The sequence below is a fragment of the Pleurodeles waltl genome, chromosome 3_1 (assembly GCF_031143425.1).
Source record: "Pleurodeles waltl isolate 20211129_DDA chromosome 3_1, aPleWal1.hap1.20221129, whole genome shotgun sequence".
Classification (NCBI taxonomy): domain Eukaryota; kingdom Metazoa; phylum Chordata; class Amphibia; order Caudata; family Salamandridae; genus Pleurodeles; species Pleurodeles waltl.
In genome coordinates this window covers 1,609,060,192-1,609,078,801 of record NC_090440.1, presented here as the reverse complement: position 1 = coordinate 1,609,078,801, position 18,610 = coordinate 1,609,060,192, and the positions used below count along the sequence as shown (strand labels likewise).

General features: G+C 45.3%; 1 protein-coding gene across 1 annotated transcript in view; it reads right to left on the bottom strand.

Moving 5' to 3' along the window:
• Positions 1-18,610, bottom strand: part of LOC138285386 (sodium channel protein type 2 subunit alpha-like) — a 745,466-nt gene that overhangs the window by 110,892 nt on the left and 615,964 nt on the right. The window contains exon 22 of the mRNA XM_069225255.1: positions 13,546-13,827. Coding sequence (XP_069081356.1) covers positions 13,546-13,827 — 282 coding nt within the window. The remainder of the gene's footprint in view (positions 1-13,545; positions 13,828-18,610) is intronic.

Here is an 18,610-nt window from a genome sequence, read left to right as displayed (position 1 = left end):
ACCTATCTTCTTTGTTACCTAGTTAAGCAGCCTGTGCTTTTTCACGCACTTGCTGCCACCAAGACAGAGTTCTGACCTCCTGCCAGGCAGCCTAGGTGCTCCCAGAGGTTCGAACAAAGGGCTGAGGTGAGTAGGAGGTCACACCTCCAGCCCCTCAGATGGGATAGTGAATAGGGCCATCAAGGTAGTGAGCTTCAAATGCTACACAGCCCCTGACAGCCATCAGAGCTTTCTTCCAGCAAGAAAATAGCCCCCCGCCCCCAGGCACATTGCGTCATAGACAGGTAGGAAATTAGATATGCAGGAAAGTGCACACCCTAGCTGGCTGACCACACCTCCAGAGAGAGCTGCCCAGTCTGTGCACAAACATTTGTTGCTATCTCCGGTTCTCCTGAACTAATACTGTTCATTTTGGTGTATAAATTTGGATAAAAATAAGCTCTATTTTTATAAATTGGTGTCATATTTCTTTTGAGTTGTGTCAGTTGCTTATTGTCCATGTTTGTGCTGTGAAATGCTTAACATATGTTCTTCTAAGTAAAGCCTGTCTGCTCTTTGCCATACCACAGGGACTGAGCTGAGAATTTACTAGTGTGATTCCAAGAACCATCTCTGGGGTATTGTGAGAGTATTATATAGTGAGGACTTACCACCACACCACATTAAACACCACTTTCCTACAGCAGTGCTTCAGCACGGCACTAGTTAGCACTGTGTGGCTCCATGCTTGCTTCAATCCACCCTATAAGTAACAGAGGGGAGCCACCTGTAAGTGCCGTCCCTGCGAGCCAAGTCAGTGTCTTGTGTAACTCTTTCCATGTCCTCAGACGCAGAATACAAATTTCAGGTACCAGTATGCAGATCCTTAAATTAGGACCTTTTTAGATGGTAAAAAGAGACTACTCCACAGAATGGAAAGATGGGAGGACAGTGAGGAATCTGTGGTTAGAGAGAGTATCCACCAGAAAGAACATTATTGTGGATAAAACACTTGTTCTTCTAACAGATACTTCTAACCATAGATTCCTCACCTTTAGAATAGCTACCAAAACAGTAACTTTCACTGTGGAAGGGATATGGGGTAGGATCAAACCAAAAAGTCTTGCAGGACCGAGCAGGTCAGACCTAGCTGTCGAGGAAGTTGTGCTTTGTGAATGTGTGCACTCATGCCAAGTATGCACCTGACTGATGTCCAGGACAGGTACTCTGTACCCCAATGCAGTAGGGGGAACCATACCCTTGGTTGATTGGGATCTTAGAACTTTTGGAGACTGTCTTTTGGCCAATATGTAGCAGATCCCAATGCCAAGGGCTATCCACATTGACAGAGAATTTTTTGCACCACATTGCATTTCTTTGCCTCACCGAACCCCACAAAAAGCTAATCATTCACCTGATGGTCTTTGGTAAAATCAGTGTACAAGTTTAAAGCTCTCTTGGGTTCCAGACAATGGGGTCTCTCCTCCTTATGCCAGACAAAAAATGCTAGAATATTTTCAAATATGAAAAGGAGTCAGGACTTTCAGCAAAAAGGCTGCCAAGGACCTCCGCACCATTTTGTCTGAAAAAAAATGTGGTAGGGCAGTTGATCCAACAGTCTCTGGGGTTCACTCATGCCAAAAACCGAAGCGATCACAATGAGGAAAACAGTCTTGAAAGTCAGAAGACATCAAAATTGAAAGGGCAGATAAATAACCTTTAGTAATGCTCACAGCAAGACCTTGGTAGGCAAAAAACAGAATAGACAATAAATCGTCTGACAGTTTGACTTGTAACTGGACTGTATTGCAGACTACACACCAGACAACAAATTTGTCCCTCTGCCCGGAGTAGAAGGACATTGTAGAAGGGTGACAGGCAGCAAGGCTAACTTCCATAATTTCAGGTGACAGATTGAATGCAGTCAACTGCTGCCACTCAATCTCCAAGCTTGGAGATGTAGATAGTACAGGTTCAAATGCAGGGCCCTGCCCTGCTGCTGTAACAAAATATAAATGGCAGCCTGAACTGAGAACAGATGCTCATGCCCAGAAGTTCTGGGTACTACTCTCTCCAGGCCAATCCAGATCCAGTGGAATGACTTGGTCCCTGTTGTTTCTAATCTTCTTCAGAAGTCTGGGCATGAGAGAAAGAAGTAGAAAGATGAACAGGAGTCGTGTCCTCCGCTGTCGCCAGAATGCATCTCCCAGACAGAGCTTTCTTAGGAACTCCACTGTGCAGAGGTTTTGATACTGAGCGTTCACAATGGTTGTGGAAAGATTCAGCAAGGGTTGTCTCCATGGTTGGAAGATGCCATGTGCCACCTTGGGTGCAACCGCCATTTGTGACCCACCAAAGTATACAAAACCGTGATGGAGGGAATGCTTGAATTAATCTCCGCTATTGGTTATTACTCAGGCCACATCCAGTTCTTTGTTATGTAGCACACCATGCCACATTAGTTTGGACCCAGCCATGTGCAAATCAAATAAGTATGTCCAGACATGGGTCCCATGCCCACTGTGCCATACGGCACAACCTATACCACACTGACGAAACCTAAGTAGCTCAAAACAGGTCTGGGGTTCCTTGTGTTTCCATCTGGAGGCGATCTGGCCTAGCAGGTCTGGATGGACTGTACCTATTGGAGCAGGACCAAGACTGATTTGCATAAGATGGGTCTCTATTTAAAATGGCACTGGGTGACAAATTATGGTCTGAATACAGCCCAGAGCTATGACCAGTGGCTGAGATTCGTTCAAGAATTTCTTCCATCACATCATTGTTTTTGCAGTAGATGCCCTAACTGTGACAGTTATGTTCAGAAATAGGTCCTGTGCTCACTGTGCCGTAGGACTCAGGCTAGACCTCACTAATGAGGCTTAGGTAGGACAAAACCGGACTGGGGTTTCTTGTGCTCCCATCTGGAGGGAACCAGGCCTGGCAGATCGGGTTGGACCTATTAAAGCATGAACAAAACTGATATACATTAAGGAGGTCTTTGTCTACAATGGCACAGTTGGTGAAAAACAATAGTCTGGAGTGCAGCCTAGAGTGATTGCTGATAGCTGAGATCAATTCAAGCATCACATGTTGTTTTTGCATTCATGATCCACCAGGCACATTCAACTAAGCTCGCCCACTCTGGCAGTTAAAGATCCCGCAAGATGGTACACAATCAGGGAAATGTCCTGACAGTCCTGCAAACCTCAGATGTGCAGGCCCCAGGATGCCACTCTGCCCTGCTTGTTGCAGTACCACATGTCAGTAGTGTTGTCCATGAGACCCTACACCACCATCTGAGTGATGGACATCAGGAAAGCTTTAAGCACCAGACAAATGGCCTGCAACTCCTACTCACTGAAATTGAGCTGGGTTTCTACTGGAAACCAGTGCCCTCTGATCTCCACCTTCCCCAGACAACCTCCCATACCAATAAGTGACATATATGTCACTACAGTCAGCAGTAGATGGAGTAGGGAGATGGGTCTACCGCTAGTCCAATTGAGGTCAAACAGCCACGAGTGCAGATCTCATGCAGTTTCATTCAGAACCAATATAGAATCTGACATGTTTCCTTGGTGATGGTACCACTGAGACTTCAGATTTCACTGCAGAGCCCTCATATGCCATCTAGCATGGTCAACAAGCAGGATGCAAGAGGCAACCTGGCCAAGAAGTCTCAGAAACAATCTCACTGAGACCCAGGACAGAGGCTAAAACATCAGGATCAGAGCCCAAATGTCCTGGACTCGTTTTAACAGCGGTTAGACCTTGAATTGCACTGTATCCAAGACAGCTCCTATGAATGGAAGTCTCTGCAAAGGAGTCGGGTGCTACTTCAGCATGTTGATCGAGAACCCCAACAATGACCAGAGGTTTGCTCTCATCTAGAGGTGGCCCTGACTGATTGTGGTGAGCCCGCCTTTAACAGCCAGTTGTTGAGGTAAGGGAAACTGGTACCCACAACCTCCAAAGATTGGCAACAACCACTGAAATCACCTTTGTGAACACCTGAGGGACGCTGGAAAGTCTGAGGCGAAGCATGGCAAATTGAAAATGCTCCTGGCCCACCTTGAACTGCAGGTAACCTCTGAGGGACTGTATGAAGGGTATGTGAAAATATGCATCCTGCAGGTTACCAGCTAGTAGCCCGGATCCAGGGAAGAGAGAACATGGGATAGCAAGGGCATTTTGAATCTGTCCTTCTCCAGGAAGGTATTCATAGGATCAGAAAACAGATCCCACACCTCTTACAGCAAGATGGAAAGGTGCGTTTCTGAGAGCTGCTTTGATGCGGGAGGAAGCTCCCATGGGTCAGAAAGTAATCGAAGGGCTCAGCCCTACTGGACTATCTGAAGGACCCATTTCCCAGATGTGAAAGAATGCCATCCTGGGACAAAGGGTTGTATCCTGCCGCCCACCAGATAGGTGTGCGCTGCTAAGGGCAAACTAAATTAGCTTGGAGGCTGTTACTGCAGGGGATTGGAAAAAATGGTGGAATGCATGGTAGCTGCTAGATCCCCATCCATGGCTATGAAAGGACTGGGGCAGGTGTTGCAGGGGCCTGGTGCTGCCTGTAAGCCTACCATCTTGAGTATCCTCAGAAAGGCTGAATCTGGTAGGAGAACAGTCTTTCAAGAGCATTAAGGCCCAGAGAATATACTGTAGCTCTGCTTTCATTAAAATGTTCTAATACGGGGTCAGCTTTTCCCCAACAAGATGGGATCCATCAAAAGGCGCATCAAAAAGGGATGCCTGGATATCTCGTGAAAACTCCAAAGAGCGCAGTCATGCATGGTGACAGAGTACCACACAGGTGCTCACTGCTCACCCTAAGCAATAGATCATAGCCAGGCCAGCATGGATGATGTACTTGGCTGCATCATGACCATCCTAAATGGTTTGAGTCAGGGAAACCACATATTTTTGGGCAACAGCCAGCAAGATTTCACTGGCCATGTCCCAGAGGGTGTATGAATATCAACCTCAAGGCCAGGCTGGCAGACGAGAACATATGTTCCCTGAATGCCTCAATCCTCTTTGATTCCCTGACTAGGGTAGTTGTAGGGGAAGCATTGGGGTTCACTGGTGGAAGCCTGAATCACTTGCTCTCTGGAGTAGGATGGTGCATCAAAAACTCTGGTTGACTGTTTCCGGTCTGTGGCATCTGAACATCTACCTATTCACTAAAGAGAAAGAGCAACACAAGGTGCCTATCACCGTGTCAGCGAGGGCTTGTTTGAATGGAAGCATGGGCTCAGAAGAAGAAGGTCCAGGTTGTAAGACTTCTATAAGGACATTATTTTTAACTCTAATAGAAAACAGTTGTAGATCCAGGACCTTAGTTGCATGTCAAATCACCTCAACAAAGGACACACTTCCTTATTTAGAAGGCCCAATGGGTGACAACAACCTTGTTTCAGAGAGGAAGTTTCAAGCCCATTTGCCTCCTGAAGGTCCATAAATAAAAAATGTCATCATCATAGTGTGTGGGCAAATCATCCCCATTGTCATCTCTGAGAGGTAAACTTTGATTCAAATCAGAACACAAAAGATGATGGAGCCTTTGAGGGTGGCTCTGTGGCAGTGGCATTATGGTACCTGAATCTGGGTCCACAGGAAACAGGTGCACTGGAGTGGATCCTCAGTTGTGATCAAGATGGATTCTGGTCAAAGTTGGACAGTGGAGTCGGCTACTGATCCCCCTCCGGTATGGGCGACATCAGTATCATCATTGATGAAAGAGGGATTGGCACACATCTCGAAGCCGGAATAAAAGTCAGCACCAGAATTGGTGTGAACTCAAAGTGGGTGAGAGGGTTACAAATGGCACTAAGCATGGATCCACGTACACTAACCCAACTGGAGGCCCCTGTGGGTTCATGGGAGCAGTAGAGGTGCCGAAGGCAGCTAAAAGAGTGTCAAAATATGCAACCTGGCCTCATTGAAGGCCTCGTCCTGCTGTGGCATCATCAATGGCCCAGAGAACTCGGGTGCATCTAGGTCAATTGCAGAATGGGCTTCTATAGCAGGGTTTGTGAGTTAGACTGATTGGCACCTTGACTCCCTCACAACTTGTCTTTCAAAAGAGAGTGGCACATTCTGGTGTTTCCTTTATCGACTTGGACTGTGACTTACCTGTTGAATTAGACTGTGAAGAGGATCTGTCCTAGGATTGGCCTCAACAGCAGAAACAGGTCAACACCCTCGACTTGGAGCGATGTTCTGGCAACCTAAAGCTTTGTTTCACAATACTGGATTGCTTTCAGGTGCATGAGTGCACACTCTTCACATGATTTAGAGTTGTGCCTCAAGTCCAGACACTAAAGTAACACCTAGTTCAGGCCCATTATTGACATCTGCTTCAGACGGTCATGGCATGGCTTCAACATTGTCATTTTGGTGGTGACATCATTACCTTGCACACTGGATTTAAATTTGAAGCGGTGTTGAAAACTGCGGAAAATGGGACCAGAGCTCCGGATCCTTGTATAAAGATGCAGAAAGAAATGAACTGATATCAATCAATCAATCAATCAATCAGACTATTTATAGAGTGCACTACATACCCGTGAGGGTTTCAAGGCGCGGGGGGAGTGGGTGCTGCTATTGCTCGAAGAGCCAGGTCTTGAGGTGTCTTCTGAAGGTGAGCAGGTCCTGGATCTGTCTTAGGTCAGACAGAAGGGTATTCCACGTCTTGGCGGTGAGGTAGGAGAAAGATCTGCTGCCGGAGGATCTGCAACGGATGCGGGGGATGGAGGCGAGGGCGAGGTTGGCGAAGTGGAGTTGCCGGTTGGGGGTGTAGAAGCTGAGTCTGCTCTTCAAGTAGGCTGGTCCGGTGTTGTGAAGTGCTTTGTGTGCGTAGGTGAGGAGCTTAAAGGTTATCCTCTTGTCGACGGGGAGCCAGTGTAGGTCTCTTAGGTGGGGGGTGATGTGGCTGCAGTGAGGGATGTTGAGGATGAGTCGGGCGGAGGCGTTTTGGATGCGTTGGAGGCGTTGCAGTTGTTTGGACGGGATGCCTGTGTAGAGTACGTTGCCGTAGTCGAGTCTGCTGCTGACGAGGGCCTGAGTTACTGTTTTTCTTGTTTTGGTTGGGATCCATTTGTAGATTCTGCAAAGCATGTGGAGGGTGTTGTAGCAAGAGGAGGAGATGGCGTTGACTTGTTTTGACATGGAGAGGGATGAGTCGAGGATGAAGCCGAGGTTTCGTGCGTGGTCGGTTGGTGTCGGAGGGGTGCCCAACGAGGCTGGCCACCACGAGTCGTCCCAGGCGGAGGGGGTGGGCCCAAGGATGAGAACCTCAGTTTTGTCCGAGTTCAGTTTCAGCCGGCCTTCAAGCCCTCGTGGAGGTTGGTTTTGGCGGTGTGTGGGTCCTTGGTGAGGGAGAGGATGAGTTGGGAGTCGTCGGCGTAGGAGATGATGTTGAGGTTGTGTTGATGGGCCACTTGTGCGTGGGGGGCAATGTAGATGTTGAACAGCGTCGGGCTGAGGGATGAGCCCTGGGGTACGCCGCAGATGATGTTGGTGGCTTTGGATTGGAACAGTGGGAGGTAGACTCTCTGGGTTCTTCCTGAGAGGAAGGATGTGGTCCAGTCGAGGGCCTGCTCTTGGATCCCTGCTTCGTGGAGGCGGATTTTCAGAGTGTGGTGGCAGACTGTGTTGAAGGCAGACAACAGGTCTAGGAGGATGAGGGCAGATGTTTCTCCACTGTCAAGATGGCTTCTGATGTCATCTGTGGCAGCAAGGAGGGCGGTCTCGGTGCTGTGGTTTCGTCTGAAGCCAGACTGGGAGCGGTCGAGGATGTTGTTGTCTTTGAGGTACCATGTGAGTTGTGTGTTGATGATTTTTTCAATGACCTTTGCCGGTAATGGAAGCAGGGAGATGGGCCGGAAGTTCTTCAGGACTTTGGGTCCGCCTTTGGTTTTTTGAGTAGGGCGTTAATTTCGGCGTGTTTCCAACTTTCCGGGAAAGTTTTGAAGGAGATGTTGATGATTTTCCGTAGGTGTGGTGCAATGGCTGCATCGGCTTTGTTGAATATGTGGTGTGGGCAGGGGTCTGATGGTGATCCAGCATGGATGGAATTCATGGTCTTGCGAATTTCGTCGTCGTTGATGCTGGTCCAGGAGGTTAGGTGGTTGGTGCGGGTGGAGTTTGTGGAGGGCGGGACAGGCGAGTCGGAGATGGGAGGGGTGTTGAAGCTGTCGTTGATGTCTGCGATCTTTCGGTGGAAGGCGGTGGCTAGGGCGTCGCATGGTTCTTGGGAGGGGGTGATGTCGTTGACGTGGCACTGGGGCTGGAGAGCTCCTTCACGATGTTGAACAGTTCTTTGCAGTCATGAGCGTTGTTTTCTAGGTGAGTTTTGAAGGAGGATCTTTTTGCTAGCCTGAGGAGTTGGTGATGGCTGCGTGTGGCGTCCTTGAGTGCTGTGTGGTTGTTAGGTGTTTGTTAGGTGTTAGGAGGTCGTTGGTGAACCAGGTGGCTTTTTTGTTGGTTTGGCTGTTGGAGGGTTTCTTGAGTGGTGCAAGGCGGGTGGCACAGTCGTTGATCCATAGCTTGAGGTTGTTTGCGGCGATGTCAGGTTCGATGGGGCCGGTGGGTGGTTTCTGGGCTAGGGCGTTGGATAACTGATCTTCAGTGACTTTGCCCCAGCGTCGGCGGGGTGGTTGCTCGGTGAGGTGGTGTTTGGTTTGTTTCTTGAAGGTGAACTGAATGCAGTGGTGGTCAGTCCAGTAGAGTTCGGTGGTGCGATTGAAGGTGACGTCGTCGCTTGTGGAGAAGATGGGGTCAAGAGTGTGACCGGCTGTGTGGGTGGGTGCGTTGACGAGCTGTCTGAAGCCGAGGTTGTCGAGGTTGTCAATCAGAGTGGTGGAGTTGATGTCGTTATTGTTTTCGAGGTGAAAGTTCAGGTCCCCGAGGAGGATGTAGTCCGTGGAGGCGAGTGCGTGGGTGCTGGCAAGGTCGGCGATGGCGTTGCTGAACAGTGCCCTGGGTCCAGGAGGTCTATAGATGAGTGTTACTCTGAAGGTAATGTTGGGGTCGGTGTGGATTTGAAAGTGCAGGAGTTCGGTGGAGCTGAGGGAGTCGTCCAGGTGGGTCTTAACTTCGAGGGTGGCCTTGTGGGCGATGGCTATGCCTCCTCCGGTTCTGTTGGTGCAGTCTCTGCAGGAGATCTTGTACCCGTCCGGTATGGCTATGGCGATGTCAGGAGCTGAGGAGTCACTCCACCAGGTTTCAGTTAGGAAGGCTTCGTCCGGGGTGGTGTAGTCGAGCAGGACCCAGAGCTCAATGGCGTGCTTGAAAGCGGAGCGAGTGTTGAGGAGTATGCAGCGGAGGTAGTTGGTCTTGGTCCTGGGAGGTTTGTGGGCTCTGACGCAGGTGAAGCTGCAGTTGTGGCAGGAGAAAGGCCAGTGTGTGCTTTTCGGAGTGGCCTGGAGGCAGGTGGTGTTTCGGCCAGTGTTGAGTGCGAGGAGGGTGTCGGCGTCATAGCGGAGGCTGGAGATGTGGCTGTTGCGCGGTCCAGGGGTTCTGGTGCTGGGCGCGATCCAGGCTCGGATGGGCGCAGACGGGCTTGCCTCTGGCATGCCCAAGACACTAGCAACCAGGAAGAAAGGACATAGTACTTGGGCGCTCACAGTGAATCCACATAGTAACAGATAAACATAGCAGGTAAGGCACGGTGCTCCTGGCAAGAGGATCTTCCCTTGTCCTCTAGAGTTTCCGAAGAAACTGAACACAGATAAGTCGAAAGCCAGGGCACTCATGAGTCAAAATAAAATACGTTAGAGGTGTTTAGAGTCCATATTGTATTAGTAAAGAATTTCGTTGTAAGACCGGGAATCATGAAAACAGGAACCTTCAATTTATTCTTGAAAGATAAGTTACATCACAGTTATAGGAAACACTCCTTAAGGTCAGCACATCTGTGACCATAACAGCCGATAAGTAGTCATGTAGCAACAAACGCCAACACGTGTTTCGTCTTATGAGAGATAAATCTCAAAGACTTCATCAGGGCTGAGCTACAGTCAAGACATCTATCAATATTGTACTCCTGAGCAATCCCAGAGATCTGAAACTTGTGGTGTCTGTGATAGAGAGAAATAGCAGGTAGTTGAACAACCTATAATACCGAGTAACCTATTCTATATGAAGTAGAAAAGAACAGGGCAACCGCGTTCAAGTAATTGCGCGGCGTTCCGTAGTGTCCGGACAATATATAATCAAGCGATTATATATTGTCCGGACAGTACGGAACCGGTCCAGGAGGGCCTCGATCCCTGGAAGCAGCTTGGGCAGGGAGGGGGAGACATGGGCACGGCTCGGTGGTGCTGTGCGCTTGGGGAGTGTTTCACCTGGCCAAAACAGGTCAGGAGACAGTCACCATAGCGCGCAGCGACCGCCATTAAGAAGGGAGGGGGGAGGGAGGAGCAGCTGGGAGGCGGAAGGTGCGGGCGAATGGGGGTGCGGGGCAGGGGGAGCAGGGAAAAAGGCACAAAAATAGCAAAAGTGAAAGAGGGCAAAAAGGCCCGAAGTTAGAAAAAGTTAGTAAAAGGTTGAAAGAGGAAAATAGTAAAAGGTTGAAAGAGGCAAAGAGTAAAAGGTTGAAAGAGACAAAGAGTAAAAGGTTGAAAGAGGCAAAGAGTAAAAGCTGAGAAAAGGCAGAAAGACCAACAGAAAAAGAGGAGAAAAACCAGAGAGACACTCTAGCGGATCGGGTCCAAGAGGGCCTCGATCCCTAGAAGCAGCGAGGGCGGGGAGGGGGAGACACGGTTATGGCTCGGTGGTGCTCTGCGCGCAGGGAGTGTTTCACCTGGCCAAAACATATCTGCACTTATATGTGGCTCCACTCCACGCTGACATTTCCGGGGCAGAAAGAAGACAAGGCAGAGCCGCATAGCCCCACATAGAGGTGTGCAGGACCATTGCTGTGAAAATTTGGGGATCCAGTTTGGCGCATTGGAACATTCTTAAGGTTACAAATCTGCATTTAGAAGTATCCATCGGAACAATTATACAGATCTTCTTTGTGTGAATTACAAATTGTTTCACAAGAGTACACATGCTATAAACCAAAACGTCATAAGTACAGATGCTATAAAAGTGCACGTGTATCGGGGAAAAGCACCAGGTCATGACAGCTGATGGGTACATTACAAGTACTGAAGAGCACCACAGGAGTTCATTGTGTTGTTAACAATTTAAAAAAAATGCAGATAAGAAACATTTATTGGCTGACACAAAAAGCTGACTTACAAGATAAGCACAGAAATGATCATAAAAAATCAAGTGGTATCTAATTGTCAGTTAATCATATGTCACCCAAAATCGTTCAACTCTGAAGGCAACAATAAAAATCAAGCACTGGCAAAGCCAATAGGTCTCAGCACAGAAACCGGTTTTCCTGGCCCAGTGTGTTGTGCATGCGCATACAGCGGTGGCAGCCATCTTTAAAATTTAAAAGGGTTTGTTCAAAGATTAGAAATGAATTAAAAGACGGCCACCATGGGTGCATGTGCCAAGATCTAAAAAGACAAATGCTATTGCTATGCATCAACAAAATATGCAAAGGAAAACCAGTTGCCAGGATAACCTGTTTTTTCACCTACGCTTGACTTACTTTTATAAATGAAATGAAGAAAATAAATTCAGACCCTGTTTTTAAATAAGCATTGTTAAAAAGATAACAGAAAGTTACTTGATGGGTGCAGCAAGCTGACCCATCTCTCTCTAAAGCTGTTTGGGATAGTCTGTGATTGTCAGAAAAGTAAAGCAAAATATGTATAGAAAATGTCTGTCTCCAAGTCTCTGCAGTGATTGTAAGTTTCAAGTCCACTTAGCACCATTTCCAAAGGTAATGATATAGTTAAAGGATACCATATCATTATTGTTTTGTAGCATAACACTGCTCGGCCTGGTGAAGGATACTGTAGGCCTGATTTACAGGAATCTGACACATCGGCATTGATGCATCAGATTTCTTGAACCTGCCGCAAATGCTCTAGCAACGCGATGAATGCACAGAATTGACAAAACAGAGCTCCATGGTGCAAGTTTTCATAAATGCATCAGAAATTCTGAAGCATCTGTTGGTGCAAAAGTGACGCATTGCTGGAGTTGCATTGTAAAACTGAAGCAACTCCAGCACTGTGTCAGAACACATGAGAGTTCCATTGTAAAAGCCCCGCGTCAATCCTTACGCCTGGTCTGAGCAGGTGTTAGAACTTTGTTGCAGTGAAAGGTTGTAAAGTTCACTGTGTCACTTACGCATGGCTTTTTACGTGGTACCGTCTACCCTGCATACACTAAATGTGGAGCAGGTATAATGTGAAGCAGGCCTCTACAAACTGACACATTGGGCCCAATGCGTCAGTTTGTAGTTATGGAGCAGTGTGGAGCACTGAATACGCTGCTGATGCATAAAATAAAATTGATGCAGGGGTGGCGCAAGCACCTTGTAAATGAGGCCCTATGTTTTGAAGAAAGTGCACAGGTGCAATAGCAAAATGCCATCATTCACAGCAAGGAGAGGTAATGGCTTAATGGGATAATCTATTGTCCCATGATGTATGCTATGGAGGAAGGAAGCAGGATGACTATGAAAATCCAGGGCAGCCTCATGCCTCATGCTGCTGAGATGGACCAGTATGTGGGAGGTGCACATTCTAACCAGGTGCTCTCCATCAAAGGGCAAACTCTATATATTTGGTGAAGATTGTTTAGATCCAGGTAAACCAATGTCAATCTTGACTTAATGGAAAATGCCATTTTAAAACTTCATTGAAAAACTACTGTAAAATGTAATCTTGTATGAGCAAAACGAATCCCACAATAGAGGATTGGTCAATTTGTGGATGGCCTAAGGGTAATTGAAATCACTGAATTGAAATACAGTTTCTTTTCCATACCTATGTAAGTATTTATGCAAGAGTGGTAGAAAGTATTTTAATATTTCAAAAACCAAACTATGTGGATTAACAGATCGAGCAGCCAGACAAACAAATAGGTAAGGTAAATAAATGACCAATAGACTGCCGGGCACGTAAATAGATAAATAGGTATGCAGACATAGAGGTGGACATTTTCAAATCTATAACCTTATTAGAAGAAACACGAAGTTAATAAATCCATCCATTGTATGCAACTTTAAAGCTTACAATATTATATTATTTTTTATACAATACTATCAAGAGAACTGAAATTCACAAATTTAGAGTTTGAAATGTCTATAAAATGTTCTTCACAGTTATTTATCTGCAGATGACCCCCCCCATGAACACTGTTAAATTCTAAAAAACAGTTAAGATTTCTCTTGACAAAATTGTTTATTTGGCTTACGTCTTCTAAGGCTTGGGAGATCAGTAAGAAATAGTTGTTAATGGACACCCTACCACATGGGTAAACATTAAATATGACGGGCCACCACCTGTGGGACTGCGGGTCGGTGGAGGTGGTGCCCGCACCTCCAGTCCCAATTTGCAGCCATTCTGCTATTCTAATTGAGCCTCTTACTATATCGCCTGTACATGTAAAATAATGTAAAATATGGAATGAATAAGAACTTACCACCTGAAGCAAAGCAAGATATCCAGCTCCCACGTTGTCAAAGTTTACTTTCACATTCATCCACCGGGCTGTTTCGTTCTGATGTATTAGTGCAAAGCACTCTGTTTCATTGTTCACTTCGGTGTCTAAGAACATCTCGCCAGATGTGGTGTTCACACAGTGATAGTATTTACCAGCAAAAAGGTTTACTCCCATGATGCTGAATATTAGCCAGAATATGAGGCACACCAGAAGCACATTCATGATGGATGGGATGGCTCCTATAAGGGCATTTACAACCACCTAGCGTAAAAAGTAAAAACAAACGACAGTGTCTAAGAAGTATGAATTGCTCTAAGATCGGGGGCATTTCATGTTTTTATTAGCTAAATTTTAAGATAGGACCAATGTCCCAAAGACTCATTATAAAGTTCGGTAATACAAAAAATGACTTAATTAGAAAACAAAATACATATTTATGAGGAAAAAGCTAATATCAGCAAGATGAAGCCAGGCAATGTGATCACAGGAAAAGGAAATACCACAGGCCTCTATATAGAAGCCTCCACCTGGCAGTAAGTGGCTTTTGCTAGGCATCATTTTCCACCTCGTCAGAGGACCCCACTAGTGACGGCAGCCTACCTACTGGCATTTCCAACGGTGACCACAAAATGTTGAGTGGGTAGAGGCTGGCATTTTTGTATGCAGGCATTCCCCCGAAAATATGGTAGTGTCGCTGTCAAAGTCAGACACCAAAACTAATTTGGCATGCCATACTGTGGGGTGATATAAGAAACATTAGCAACATTTAGATCATTATTTTACTGGTCTAAATGTGAACGGTTTTGTGAGGAAAAGTGCAGCTTTCACCTGAGGCACATCACATTATGTTGTATCTGCCAGTTTTATCAACCAACTACGAAGGACGTTATTAATTTGGGTACTAATGCGTGTAAACCCTTTTAGCCTGGACATTGTGAAAAAGAAATATAATCCACCGAGTAGGACATTATCCTTCTATAATGAAGGACCATTTGTTAAACGGAACAATAATGCACATATATCATCATCAGAAAACAATGTTGGTTATTCAGCGCAGTCAGCAAACGTCGAATTAAGAAAACATTTTAATACGTTAAGACTGTGATGGTTCTATCTTTAAAGCTTTATTCGACTTTAAATGTACAGGGATGAAATATAAAAAGCATTTGCAATGCAATAGGTCTAGCATTTTTTGAGTTAGAGCTATTGGCATTGGAAATTCAGAACTGGACTTTTCTTGCCACATAAACTGGTCAACCCTGTCTCATAATTTCGTTTTTTCCTGCCATGTTTTGGTGGTCACTGGCAGCTACTGACATCAGAATTCACATGCTCTTGTGCATTGTGCAAACATCTGGACAGAAATTGGAAAACAAGGATGGAAAAGTATTTTCCTTTTATTTTAACAGAATGAAAAGTCTTGCAAGCATTCTTGCCTTGCATTTCCACAAGCAGAGCAGCCTGAGAAGATTTATGGCCCCAATAAAGAAGATAAGCAATGCCCCAATTTCGTGAGTGCTAGCAGGGAGGGGCCCTGGAAAAAGAGACTCCCCCTGGACAAAGAGACTTGAGATGCCATGTGAGGCTAAGCACGTTTCACATCATTGCTTCTAGGTTTAGCTACATTCTACCAGAACGGTAATTATGTGGCTTTCATGAGCAGTGAGCTAAATGACCAGGTGTTTCTTTTGTAAAATTATTTTAAGAGCCAGAGGTAAACGAGGACAGCACTGGAATAAAGCCCAAACAAATGTCAGTGACATAGGAGGAGATGGGAGGAATTAAATGCTTCCACACGCTCATCGCTCCAACCCCTTTTTTAAAACAAATTAGTACTTTTTTTGAGTTACCAACATCTGCAGAGTGCTACTAAGCTGCTGCTTTTAATTTTAGTGCCTCTGTGCACTTTCATTTTAATTTAAATGCACATGGCACTTACCTTGGAATTTTTTTTAAATAAGAAAGACCTTTCCAAGATTGCTTGCGTGTGGACGTATGCATGTGATGCACTGGCACCCTTTTTGACATTTAGAATTTACTGTTTCAACATGGATGACAGTCCTTTTAGAGTGCTAAATGGCAACCATGTAACCATGCAAGCGTTACCACACTTGCCCTGAACCACCCATGTGCCTGAGGCACGCAAATGTATGGTTACGGCACCATGTATATGCGTGGTTCAGGCACACAGCGGGGAGAACAACGCAGCGGCCGGGTAATTGGGCTGGGGCGGGTAGGGGAAGGGTTTAACAACAGGTTGCCGTCAGAGATCTAGTGGGAAGAGACAATTTTGGGGGGGTCTTGGTCTTTTTTTATTAAGGGTTTTGGGGGTGGTCCTGGCACCTTTGTTTTTGCAGGGGTGGGTTTTAGGGCTTAGGGCAAGGAGGGGCTTAGGCTTTGGTTTGGGGAGGTGGGGGGGTTTATGATACTTTTTTAAGTTAAGGGAGAGGGTTTTATGGTTGAACCATGCATGTGTTTACCACACATATCTTTACTAGCCATGCTTTTACAACAAAATTTGTTGTGACAGATGTGTGGTAAAGGCATACTTAATAAAGGCGTAGTCATGGTTTCGAACGCATCGTTTTGCCACGCATGGTTCTACCATGCGTAGTTCAGTCATACAACCAGTCCGGGGACCTCTGGGGATCCATGAAGTCTCCTCAGGGAGTCCACAACTGCTTAGAAAGTTAAATAATATTAACAGATTAATAAAGTGTATATAGGTAAAGTGGCAAAATGTACAGCTGAACATTTTAAAACATACTGTAAATGTCAAGGAATTTGAAATTTGAGGCTAAACGTTAAATTAGTATCCACAGATTGATTTGTGGGAGGAGGTGCATCAAACAGAATATAGTATGGACAATGCTTGGCTTCAGTTGAACTTTGAAAAGCTCCAACCTTCCTATTATTATTTTTTTTTTGCAAATTAGAAAAATGTGTTATCATTTGTGCACGTTTTTGATGAATACTTGTTTCTTTATTTTTGTGTATTGGTTTGTATTTCATATCATCAACAATGTTTAGGCCGGGGTCCCTGGCTTCAAGTAATGACTCAGTGGGGTGGGTCCCTGGATTCCAATAATGATTCAGTGGGGGTCCCTGGATTAAAGTAATGATAAAGTAGGGGCTCCACAGAAGTCAAAAGGTTGGGAACCACTGACATAATGAATAAAGTGTGTAGAGACACTAGTGCAAACATATTTTCGAAATCTAATAGGCTATCACTCACCATTTAAACACCACACCTAGTGTCTTTGCCATACTTTTTTAGACAAAAGGAGTGGACAAGAAGAGTATCGCACCCAAGCAAAAACCTTGAGAACCCCTGTGTGGCTGCAGTATCATTATCTCTACTCCTGAGATTTCCTTATGAGCTCATTTAGAGTATGGCATATGGTCTGCCAACCAGCTGAGGCAGCTGAGAACATCATCTTTGCCTTTACTAGTGAAGACTGTTATATGTAGAGCACACCATTATGTTGGTGGGGACCGCTTTGACTGAAGTGCTCCTACACTTACATCAGAAGGACTTTCACCACAAGTGAAATGCTCGATAGCTGCAATATCATACCACCTGTTGGCATTATTTTTTGTTTTGAAGAAACAACCCTACACAATAGGTGGTTCCTTCTGCAAATTCAAAAATGATTGGACCTGATGTGCAGAGATTTGTTTTTCATCGTTATGTTTGTTAAAGTGGTCAATGACCATTGGCAAAACCAATAAGTCTGGCACTGGCCACCAGCCTTTTGGCAATTATTGTTTAGCTCTGTCATGAGTTTTGCAAAATCTTATTGTTTGAGAATATGCTGGGCCTTCATAAATCTAAAAAAATTATTTGCTACAAGCAAAAAAAGTTTTTTTGAGCTAGATAAAAGCACATTACCATAGTACTCCCTGGTACTGACGGGAATACTTTCTGTGTGGATGTCTTCCTTGTGAAAGAGCAGCATGCTGCAACTCGTAGTGAAGTCATCCAATAGCTAAAGTCGGTTGATAGATTGTCTCTTAATGCATGCAGCAGTGGGTGGAAGAAAACATGTGCATGGTATCATTCACAGACTAACGGATGAAATCTGGCTGAAACCCCCGTAAGTAACTATGTTATGCACATAATATTTCTCTGATCAAAAGGTCTTGGCTAACACAGGCCTAAAAAGCCAATCTGGCATTGGCTTTAAGAAAGAAAGTTAAAAAACAAAGAAAGAAAAAACGCAACAAAGAAAGAAAGAAGAAAACAGGAAGGAGCTAAATAAAAAAAGAAGGCAAGTATAGAGAAAGGAAGCAAGAAAGAAGGAAAAGAAAAGAGATAAAGAATGAGGGAAAGAGAAAGAAGGAAGGAAAGGAGAGAGAAGTAAAGAGAAGGAAATAAGAGAAAAAAGAGAGGGAAGGAAGAAAAGAAAGAAAGAAAGAAAGAAAGAAAGAAAGAAAGAAAGAAAGAAAGAAAGAAAGAAAGAAAGTATACTTTTAAATAGACACGATCTGGCATGCTGTGTAATAGCAACAGCCAGGAAGGCAAAACACTCCAAAAGGAATTTACAACACCATTGGTAGGAGATGGGATCTGATAAAGATTAAGGGCCAGATGTATAACAATCAGAGACTGCGACTCGCAATTTGCGAATTTTAGCAATTCGCAAATTGTGAGTTACTGTCTCTGAAGTACAAGTGTATGAGACACTGTTTGAGATTCCCAAATGGGTCGCAAGAGACCTGCCTCTTTAATATTCATGAGGCAAGTCGCAATTTGTGACCCGTTGGGAATGGCTGGAACTCAGACGGGTGGTGGCCTGCTGGGGTCAGCAGACCACCATGTCTGTGGCTGCATTTTAATAGAGCAGTTTTTTTGTTTGAAATGCAGCCTGTTTTCCTTAAAGGAAAATGGGATGCATTTTAAAAAGAAAAATTAAACATTTCAGTTTCATTTTTCAAGAGTAGGCTGTGGTCCGTTGGACTACTGCCTGCCTTTCAAAAACATTTTTTCATGCATTCACAAAGGAGAAGGAGTCCCTTAGAGTCCCCTGTTTTGCGAGTGTGT